This window comes from Aspergillus oryzae, chromosome 7, assembly GCF_000184455.2.
Source record: "Aspergillus oryzae RIB40 DNA, chromosome 7".
Taxonomy (NCBI): Eukaryota; Fungi; Ascomycota; class Eurotiomycetes; order Eurotiales; family Aspergillaceae; genus Aspergillus; species Aspergillus oryzae.
The window spans coordinates 2397770-2409070 of NC_036441.1; the positions used below are offsets into that span (position 1 = coordinate 2397770).

The following is an 11301-nucleotide window of genomic DNA, read 5'->3' on the forward strand; positions in this document are numbered from 1 at the left end:
TACTTTAGACTGCCGTCTAAGCACATACCCACACCGAAAACCAAGGGAGCGATTAATTCCCCCAATTCAGACAATAAATAGCCCACGTACCTTAGAAGATGTAGGGTAAAGAATTTGAAGACAAATTAGATCAGTCGAGTGAATGAGAAAAACAAAAGGATATTTTTTTCCCTTTTCTTTTCTTTTCCCTTCTTCTTCTTCTGTGACCAAGACTGTCCTTTAAAGGGAAGAGTTCAAGGGCCAAAAAGAGAAGAAAAGAACAACCCCCCAATTAGGATTGGAGCAGTTCGCAAATAAGCGGCCACCAGCTGCAGGACGATACGGGAGTACAACCGGAAGTAATCCGCTAACTGAAGCTGTTCGCAACTCCGCGCAACGTGGAAATATATAAGATAAAAGAAGAAAGTCAAACAGACGCAAAACAAAGTAAGACGAGTGGATGCTTGTCAGAGTTTCTTGTGATAAAACACGCAGAGGTTTTGTTTTGCCTCAAACTGTTTCCGCCACGTGAGGGGGAAAAGGGAGAAGAGGCGATACCTACAAGAGCGATCGCCAACAGTCGATGTACGAGTATGTAGGTGTATGTACGATAATATTGGGAAAAGTGTTTTAACGAGCCTTTCTCTTATCTCGTTCGTGAACGGAGGGGGAGGGGAGCAGGCGCCGGTTCCCAGGAGGTAAGAAAGGCTTGGCCAGCAAGTAACAGAATGGATGAGAGGGGGGGGGGGGGGCGAAACCAAAAGAATACCCACGGAACCTCACGGTGAAGTATCAGTATGAGAGATCTGAAGGTGTAAGAAGAGGGAGAAACTGGATAGGATAACAAAATTTCAATATGAGAAAGAGGAAGGGGGGCAAGGTGTTTCTAGAGAGTCAAGAAAAAAGGAAAACGAAAAAAAAAAAAAAAAAAGACGAATAGAATAGAATCGCAAAATAGATAATGAAATGAGGCGTTGGAGACAATGATCCCTGTCGGAGACCAAGAGCCGTCTCTTAGTTTTGGGTTAGCGTGTTTAGTTAGGAGGAGTTGGTGGGTATAGATGGCTTCGTCGTCTTCGGCTTCTCTCTTTTCTCTCTCTGTCTCGCTCTCTTTATTCTATTTTTTTTTTTTTTTTTACACCTTCCTACCTTCTTAAAATAATTAACTTACTCTATGCGCTAATTGATTAATATCCCAAGTTGGGCGTTAATCGTTTGTTCATTAACTTAACAGACTGGGTGGAGAAAGCTGACAGGAGGACAGTTAAGAAAGGTGAGAGCGACGAAGAGGGGAAGGAAAGTAGAAACCGACAGAAGCAGCAGCAAGAGGGGGCAAAGAGTGTGTAAGAAAACCTAAGACCTAAAAGCATATGAGAGTTACTTAGTGTCTGGGGCTTGAAGCTGGAACTGGAACTGCATTTGGTGGATTGGACATGCAGATGGACCCGCGCAGAGTGAGTGGGGATTCCTTCCGGGATGATGTATGGATGGGTGATGATGGGTAAACTTTTTTTTTCCTCTCTCTTATTTCTAAAAGGTACCGTGCCTGGATACTATCAAAATACAAAACTTGTACTTACATTGGCAAGGCATAGAGTGTCACTCAAGTCACATTGGAAATGATGCAATCCCCAATTTTTAACGTTTGATTGACTGTATCAAGTTCCCGGGTACCCAACCCTAATCATTGCATCGCCCAGGTACCATCTGTCTAGACACTGATTATTCTCCATCATATACAAGGTCAATTCTGGTGGGATGGTCACAGGAATAGGATTGACAGGAGTAAGTACGTAAGATCAATCCTTGCCCTTCGAAGCTTATGAATAGTATCATAGTTCTATAACAGCTCCCAAGACTTCTTCCCAATCATTCGGTACTACGTAAGGTATTCTGGTCGATCTATTAGGCCTTAGGGCCGTTTCTTCAACGCAAAATTCCTACCCCTAGCACAGTTCTGGTCTCTTTGATCCGTCCCACATTCAAGTCCAAGAAAGTCCATTCGGCTTGGTCGAAACAGTTTCGGGTAGACACGAGGTGGGCGTATGGTAACACTAAGCTCAGGGTGCTCCCCACTAGCACAATTGGGATTGTACATTCATGCTTCCCTGTACTTATGTGTGATTGCGGCAATAGGAATTGATCCATCCTTCAGATATGGTCATGCCCAGGTCAGGCAGTGAGGCCGTTAAATCAGCTCTGTACTGTACCGGTGATCATATATTCCGACTAACGCATACCAAGTATCATGATCAAAGAACAGTTTTTTTCTCTTCTTTTATTTTATTTTATTTTATCTTTTCATTTTATTGATTCACCCCCTCCCAAAGTGTGCTTATTTTATTGGGCAGAATAATAGAGAGGGGAGACAGTAGATTTCGCCGGTGCAGCGACCATCACGAGTCTTTGCAGGTCCACACGGGGAAGGAAGATAGAACATTCCGCGGCCCCTGGTGGTCAGGCTAAAACCAATCTTCCTAATTCCCGGGAATACCTAATACGTGGTTTGTCGTAAGCTTAGGGATTTTAGTGCTGTATAAGTATTTCTTGGACTCTTAAAGCAGTCTTGTTTTATCTTATGGTGATCCCAAAATATGAGAATGACCGTGGGACATTGCGACAACGTATGCATTGTTCACACTTGCATGTTAACACCTTTTCCCCATCAGATAGCCGATCTTTTTTTTTTACTCTCTCTTATTTCTTTTCCCCTCCTCGCTCCTCTTTCTTTTGCTTCTCGATTGACATTTGCTGACATTGCCATCGGCATGTGAAATCGAAAAAGAAAAAAAAAAAATGGAAGAAAAAGAAAAAGAAAAAAAAAAACCGCCCCATCTGGGCTTAGCGATAAATTCGTTCGACGAAGAAAGTTCCATGATAATTACCTATAGTGGGGTCCATCTTACCCCTATTATATCATTGAAGATTTTCTCCTAGGGAGTTAGCGGTACTATATGCAGTATGTACTCCGTACCATTTGATTGGAATTCTAGAATGCTACAGTGTAGTAATAAGCGAAATGACGACGACGAAATTCATTTTTCCTTTTGTTTTCTTTCTTTCTTTTCTCCCCCTAGATCCCTGCTATTGCACACCCTGCCGGAGAATCCGTTCGATACCCAGTGCCGGGCCGGTCCATCGCTGGTTAAATAAGGTTCCACGGGCTAACAGGGATTAATCATCTCATCGGTTTAGTTACTGGAACAGACAGGCATAGTTAGTCATCATATCATTACTGGAATACTCAAGCCGTAGGCAGCATGAACATATATTTTCAGAACCTGAAGATCTTGTTGTCACTTGTCTGATGTTTCTCTCCAATGTCGGCGTACCCAATTGCCACACCCCTGCTTCTTCTTCTGTTTTTTGTGCATCACACACCGACAACATTTTGTTGATGAACAGGAAGGAGTCTAAAATCCAGGTAAGAAAACAGCGAGGAAAGGTTAGAATGGGAAACCCTATTCTGTACTCTGTAGCTTGGTCGGTTCCCCTCCAATGTAGGTTGTTGTCTTTGCATTTTCTATTTCTTCTTCTTCTTCTTCTTCTTCTTCTTTTAAATATTATTTTATTTCATTTTATTTATTTATTTTGGCCGGCCGTAGTGGAGCCATACCCTGCGGCAGAGAGTTAGCTCTCCAACACAATGGTAGCTGCACAAACAAGGCATAGACCTTCCTCCACAGCACTGCAACGATCATCTGGGTGGAAGGTATCTAACACCGACTAGAAATCTCAAGTCACCCATTACATTGATTCCCAGTAGACACTCTCCACTAATTTCTGAAGCCTGAGGTCACAGTTTCAGTGATCAGCGTAGCTGGAGATCAGATTCTTGCCGCGTTGACTAAATTCCGAGCTTTCTTTGCTTCCGAAGAACTGCAAACTACATGGATGGATTTACGAAGTCGATGCCAACGGTCCCTAAGGTGGGTGGTTGAACGTTCACATGCGGCGTCGATATCCCCTGGCGACTAGAAACATAAGATACGTGAAGAGTATTGGTTTTGTGCACTTGTGCTTATGCTATGCAGCATTGGTTGCCCGCCGGCTGGACTCAGGAAGCAAGTCAAGCCGCAACATTACTTTGATATGTCCACTTTTGAAGACTAAAGATATTAATCCATCCATAAGGCGGTAGCTAACTGGTCCGACGGACGACTAACCAGCTGGGATCCGCCTCATAGAGACGAGAACCTCGGTAGAACTCCGTATATTTGTTAGCTTAAAAGAGAAAATGGGAAGGAGAGGCGAGGAATTTAAGCGGACAAGCGGACCTAAAGTGGTAAAGCCCGCGAGATTAAGGTATGTATGTACCCAGAAAACTGGACAACAGGCTTGGTGAGAACTTGAGGGTTTCGATTTTGTACATCTTACCCATCTGTGGATATCACGGCGCGGTCCTCGGAAGTAGTAGCAAGACTAACCAGATCTAGGCCATTCCGGTGCATACCTACCGACCGAACGTTTTTTTTCAATTTTATTTTTATTTGATTATTATTATTAGTATATTTCTTTCTTTCTTTCTTTTTTTTTTTTTTATAAGTTACTATAATAACATACATAGTACTCCGTACATTACGCTGGCATCCACAGTAATCTCCCGCCCCATTTTCCACGTGGGTAGCTAAGACTACAGTGGTCCGGAAACGTGCAAGTAGATATCTGTCTGAGCTACTAGCTCTCAATAGTCGTCTTATCCTAATCAAACTGGCTCGAAATGATTTGTTGACCTGGTACCCGTAATGGCTTCTAGGTAATGGGATGCTCACCAATGACCTACTACTTCTATTTATACATCTCGAAGCATATTTTCGGAATCGTTAGCTACTTATATCAATACATCTTGTCAACTGAGGCGACAATTCTACATTGTAACCCGTAGGGTGCTCTATAATCAACGCTATCGAAGAATGAAGACAAGATGCACTTTCTAATCACCTTGGTCAGGGGCGTTCCGCTACGTTGGGCAACTGCTGCCTAGTGTAATGCTTTCGAATCCTGTTGGAACTAACATGGTACTTAGGCGTGTGGCTACAACATTCTGTGCTACGAGACTGTAGGAGGTATATGCGTGCATGGGCTTCAGATGTAGGCGGCTACTAACAACGGTGAGCCTAATGTGCGTGATTGACAGCTGACCTTCCTTGCTTACGACGAATGGATCTTGCTGGGTGGGTACTAATAGCTTGTATGTATCTGGTCGTTTCGAAGTCTCTCACATTGCATAGGAGACAATCAGGAGTTGCGTTCCCCTAGATTCGTCACGCAGCACTGCCTCCTAACTAGCTTTGAATCACGGCGTATAACAGACGCCATTAATGGTGCCGAGCCTTTGCCCTGTCAAGTTGCAACCTCGATCGTCGAGTCGAGACTCGGGCAGACTTTGTCGGATCCGATATGCGTTAGGGACCATAGCTTTAGAAAAAAAAAATGTAAGTACGTTTACCTTTGAGTACGGAGTATGTGGCGTTTCCGCCGCTGATCTGGGGCTGGGGTACCCATGTCCTGTATGCGACAATAGTGAATATCAATAGCCCATTGAATTGAATTGCTCGGGAGTATTCTCCGCGCTGATCACTAATAGATGGGTTGATAATAGCATACCCAACGTCATGGCTTGGGTCAAGACCCACGAGATCATCCTCTTGATGCCCAACACCCGAGATGCTGGGAGCACAGTCACTCCGCCCTAGTTCTAACACGGTATTATGCACGAACTACAACGTTGACCATCATTGTGAAGATCACCTAAGTTATGTCGTATTATTTCGGTGCTATAAGTGGTCGAGGAGGTTCAATATGCGGGGCCATATATACAGTACCCTGCTGGAGGATGCGCCATGTTTCGCATATCAGTTTGCCAATTCCACCTCGTATACTCTCCAGCGCTGTCGCACTATAAAGACAAGACTTGACTTGAAACACCGCCTTGTGCTAGAACTGCACTACTGATCCTCCAGTGGCAAGATATCTGGTGACGGACCAGCAGGGATGATCAACTGCGAGCTGCCTGTCCGTTTGCCAATTGCCTTCAGGTAGCCAAATTTGTACTGCAGGCTAGAATTAGCGATTTGGTCAAGTCAGCTAAATCTCCAAGAACGCTGCTTACAATGTCAAAATATGTTGTCTTCTTAAAGGCACCCCCCCGCGTCCGCTTGGACTCGTCAAAGTACAACCGACGATACCAATCATGGATTCGTGGATAATCATGTCGTATCATCTTGAGGTTACATTTAAAGATCAGATAGTACGCCACGTCGAACCGGGCAATGGTTGTGTACAGGCGAATATCGGCCTCGGTTATGTTTTCGCCGAACAGATATGGCTGGTGTCCTGGCTGCGCTAGGTGGTTTTCGATACGATCTAGCGCCTCGAACAACGGATAGATATTCTCCTTGTAGGCTTCCTGTGTTGTTGCGAACCCCGTCTTGTATACCCCATTGTTGATCTGATGGTACACCCAATCATTCATCTCATCAATATCTTTTCTCAAAGGCTGAGGGTAAAATCCTCCACCCGGCCTGTTGATTTCACGCAACTCATCTGGAAGCAGATGGTCAAATTCGGTATAGAACATCCGAATAATCTCGCTGCTCTCATTATTCACGATTGTTCCTTTCTTCTTGTCCCACAGTACCGGGATGGTGTATCGCCCTTCGTACGCCGGATTTGCTTTGAAATAAAGCTGTCTCAGTTGCGTGAACCCATACAGAGGATCCTTCTCTGCCGAACCCCACCGACCTGAGAAGAACCACCCATCAGGCCCCAGCTCAGGATCCAAAACCACTAGCTGGATTATCTCCTCGAGACCTTTGAGTGATCGAACGATGTTAGTCCGATGCGCCCATGGACAGCCGTACCCCAAGTACAAGACGTAGCGGTCTTTTTCGGCAGGGAATTCAGCCGCGGGATCACTGGACACGGACGAGCGAAAGACCGAAGCTTTACGCCGAAAGTGTCCATCAGCGTCGGCGTGACGGTAGACTTCGTGTTCCTGAATGCCTTTCTTAGCACGGAAACTCCGGTGGCATGAGATGCCCTACATACCTGCTCTGTCATGACGCTCCTCTTTTCCGAAAGCTTTGGTGGTGAACACGTAAAATGACAGTCAAGAGGCAGTTTAAATGTGTTGGCTTGGGCGCATCTGACTTCAATGATCTGAATTTGTAATCAATAGGCTGACAAATTTAAGTGCTTATGTTGCAATCAATGACTTTACCCGCTGCGTCATCATGAGGGGTAAACGATTGCAATCATCAGTGACGCATAAGATGAGTTTAAGGGTTGGCGAACACGCTCCCAAAACCAACCAGCCAGTAGAGTGGTATGTTGGTTCATTGGCCGAGATGCAGAACATTCATGTTGGACTCATAGCGTCATTTCCTGTCTTAACTCTAATCGGATAGTACAATACTGTGGCTTCATTGTCACAAAAAATCACAAATATGAGAGTCAGATAATCTCGCCCTGCTATTATCGTAAATGAATATATGCCATGTGTTCATAGCTTAATCGCTACTTGAATGCCGAGTTGCCGTGCAACCTCAACGAAGCCACCTGTGTTCAGCTCGATCCAAAGATCCACATACCCCTCTTGCTTTGCTTGAGCGATATCCTCCGTCTCTTCTTTAGACCGTGCAACGTAGATTGTCTGAAAACCTTGTGCTTTGGCGGCCTTCAGGTCTGAGAGATGGGCTGCCACCAGGGCGCAGTGACTGGGGTCCACGTCGAAGCGGGCGGCTGCCCCGCGATACACCTGAGGCGAGGGTTTATACGCCCCAAAGTCCTCTGCACTGGCTATATCCGTAAAAGGCAAGGAGCCAAAGCGCCGGAGGTCCTCTAGCAGAGAGACGTTGCCGTTTGACAGGGTGCACGTGCGGAATCTTCGGCTCAACAGCTCCAGGCCTCGCACGCTGTCAGGCCATGGAGCAAGTCGGTGCCAGCAGAGCGACAGATCCCATCTCTCGCTGTCTGTGAAGAGATTCCCGATCTTCCGTTCCTGGAGTAGCTTGGACAGGGCAGTGAAATGGTGCTGATCGACCGAAACGAAGCCTTGAGAGGGGTCAAACTGGGCAGTGAACTGTCCATAGGACTGTCGCCAATCTTCCGCAATTGAGAGCCAATCTGTAAAAGTCATCTGTGAGACCCGTGCGCGTTCATCCGGAGGAATAGGCTTGCGGGGATCATGAAGGGCGCGCTCAGCGGCGTCTTTCAACTCTCTCGTGACGGACGGGCACCATTCCACAACGGTTCCGAATACGTCGAAGAACAGGACCTTGGGAAGTATATCGATTGGCATGCTGTGTGAGCTTTGGCCTGTTTACAGCGTACATATATTGACCTAATTCTAGGGCATTGACGCTAAGTTATTGAGAGGGAGTGTAAGGTCTGGAATGCAAGGGTAGTAATTATGTACATATATGTACATACATACCATCATGCGGGTTCACTGTTAATGTTCACGTCATCGCCCTCGCCCTTCCAACGACTCGTCGTTGCTTAGTCAGGATCATGAGAACACCATGACTTCAACTACTACTCGTAATGGAGAGAAAGGGCAATGATGAAATGCGACTTCGCCACAATTCTGTTCATCTGCGAAGCGAGACCATCACACAATCTGAAAGAGTGAAAAGAAGGTTATATTACTAACTCCACAAACTACAGGTGATCAATAGATCCATCACATTATCATCACTTGTTCGCTGCTTCAGATTAATTATGTGACTATGCGATGCCGGCAGATGGAGGGCAATGCATATCTTTATTGTTAGCTGACAAGTGACGGCGACGGAACTGGGTCCTCATCCGCGTTGACAGCTGCAAGCTGGGTGATCCTCAACGGCGCAATCCTGGTCTCTTCGACTACGTACTAGTATTTTAGTCTTGGATGTGCATGAAGATATCTGTAATTCTTGTTACACAAGGCGAAGGAAGGAAACTTCGGCAATGGGAGTCTCCCACGCAGGGCAAAAAAGGACGAAACAAAAAGACTATTCCCAACGGAGTGGTTTACCTTCTTTCTTACTCCTCGGGTGTTTTTCTATTATATATATAATATATATATATTATTTTCTTTTTTCGTCCCCGCCTGTAATACCTGTACGACGTTTGATATATCAGTTGAACAAAGACGCCAGCAGCCTTGCTGAGTCTCGACCGTCAAGTGTTATAATAAATATATTGATATTAATATTAATATTAATTTATCGTACTGTACAATGACCTGTCAACTTTTTGCCCCTGAACTAAAGACAGAAGTATGTCTTGCCGTGTGGGTCGCTCGACGAGCCCCAGTTGCGAATCAGGAACAGTGCTCTGGCCTTAGTCCAGTAGGCAAAGGCCTAATTGTGAGTTTTTCCCTCACGTTCGCTTTTTGAGTCGGGGGAAGCACACGTTCTAGTTTCCAACTAGCTAGGTATCTATATGAAAGCCGGGTAGGTAAAGTTCGAACGGTGGGAGGACTAACGGAGAAGCTACCAAATTGTTGATGAATAGCCAAAGATTATAGGTCACTACGGGTTGGTTATCTCCTCAAATTAAACCCTACCAGTCTCGAGGCCAGTCACAAGTTGGTATGTACTTGTACTAGGTTACTGTTCGGTACCTAGCCTCTATACGGAGTATCCTTTGGGTAGCTCCTCCTCCCGGGTCAGGATTATCCTTTTCTTTTCCTTTCTTCTGTCTAGGAACATTGCATTGCAGTGGTTACATTACTTACTCTATGTATGTTTTTTTTGGGGGTCATATACCTGACCCCAAAGGATCAGCAACAGAATGACCAGTGGCCAATCTTTCGCAGCAAGGGTCGCCAGCCTGGAGCTCCGATCTAATTTCCGAAATGGGGAGACTGCCCAGAAAATTTCGGCGCCGAACAGTGGAAGAAGTGGAGAGCTGAGCTTGGAGGACCCAAGGATTTTGTTCGGGTGCTTCCTTTGTGAGTTTGTGTACCCAGAAAAAAAAGGTGGATAAAAGAACATCGGACTTGCTCCCGCATCCCATATGTAGGTGCCTAAGTATGTAAGTATTCCTGATGGAAAATTGGGCTTGACAACCCAGTGATGTCCAATGGCGGCTGAATCAGGGGCAACTTCTCTGATGACGGGATGAATTAATTAATCTCAACTATCTACGAAGTATATACACGTACAATCTGTACTATACTCCGTACATACGAGGTATCTGGTGCTAATCGGATTGATATCTGACTTCGTACCTCAAATCTAATTATAACAAAATGCTCTACGTGACATGACGGTTAAATTAGGAGAGGCTGAAACACGGACCACAGGCTCTTTGGGAAATTACAATGGACGATCACTTGAGAGGCAACAGAGCCAACGGTTTGCCTTCCCTGGAGACATCGTATGATTCGATCGAGAGAAAGAGAAAGAACCAAAAGAAAAGACCGACGTCGATAGTAACTGGAGAAATCGGATTGATGGAAATAGTAAATAGTTCCATACTCCGTACGTTGTTACGAAGCCATTGTAACAATCAACGCTTGAGTATAAGCAAGATCATGGAAACAGATACAAGGAAATCAAATAACATGAAATGCGACCAAAATCACCAATTATTCCTCTTGTCCAATTCAATTAATCCACTAGCAATAACAAGGAAGAGGGGCCGAAATAAGTAAAAGAAAGAAAGACCAAAAGAAAAAAAAAAGAAAAACGAAAAAAACATATCAAATTGTGGACCCCTTCAAACTAGTCCGAAAATCAAAAGGTTGACATGAACCTCCCCTGAGCAGCAATCAACTTTCAATGGATCTCCTTTACTTAGTCCACTGAACTAGTCGAAGGACTATGGAGTCGACTCTGCTTTTGTTCTGTACAATTAGATTAACACAATTGGACGATCACTGGTCTAACCGTTCCTCCGTCCCCTTTCCACTGGCTGGATGGAGTGTCTCCTTTTTCCATTTTCATTTTCATTTTCTTTTATTATTATTATTTTTTTTTTACTCCTAACCACCAAAAGCTGGCCAGCCTAGCGGATGACCTCTACCGTGTTTCACATTTTACTAACCTCCTTCTTTTCCTTTGGCCCAGTAGGACGATTGGCCTGTCCAATCTTTGCTTGAATACGATGGTTTTCTTGCCGGCTGCTGCAGGAATTACGAGTATCACTCTCGCATCCACAGCCGATCACGCGCGCTCTGATTCGTCTTCTTTCACCATCCCGCTTTCTATGCCCGGGAGTTTTATTTTGTACTACTCCTACTCCCGTACCTTCTACTATTAGTCTACTTGCTCTCACTGGTAGCTTAAGTGGAGACGTTCTTTTGATCCTCCTCACTAATCGGGAGCGTGG

At 45.0% G+C, this 11301-nt stretch overlaps 2 protein-coding genes across 2 annotated transcripts; both read right to left on the bottom strand.

The window, feature by feature from the left end:
* Window positions 1-5927: 5927 nt before the first annotated feature.
* Window positions 5928-7041, bottom strand: AO090011000920 (uncharacterized protein; the record flags this gene model as incomplete). Its single annotated transcript, XM_023233165.1, has 3 exons — window positions 5928-6011; window positions 6092-6976; window positions 7030-7041. 3 exons carry the CDS (start codon window positions 7039-7041, stop codon window positions 5928-5930), a joined length of 981 nt encoding a protein of 326 aa, XP_023093696.1.
* A 442-nt stretch (window positions 7042-7483) lies between these two features.
* AO090011000921 (haloacid dehalogenase, type II) lies at window positions 7484-8281 on the bottom strand (the record flags this gene model as incomplete). Its single annotated transcript, XM_001826430.1, has 1 exon — window positions 7484-8281. The coding sequence occupies one exon, from the start codon at window positions 8279-8281 to the stop codon at window positions 7484-7486; it is 798 nt and encodes a 265-aa protein (XP_001826482.1).
* Window positions 8282-11301: the final 3020 nt, after the last annotated feature.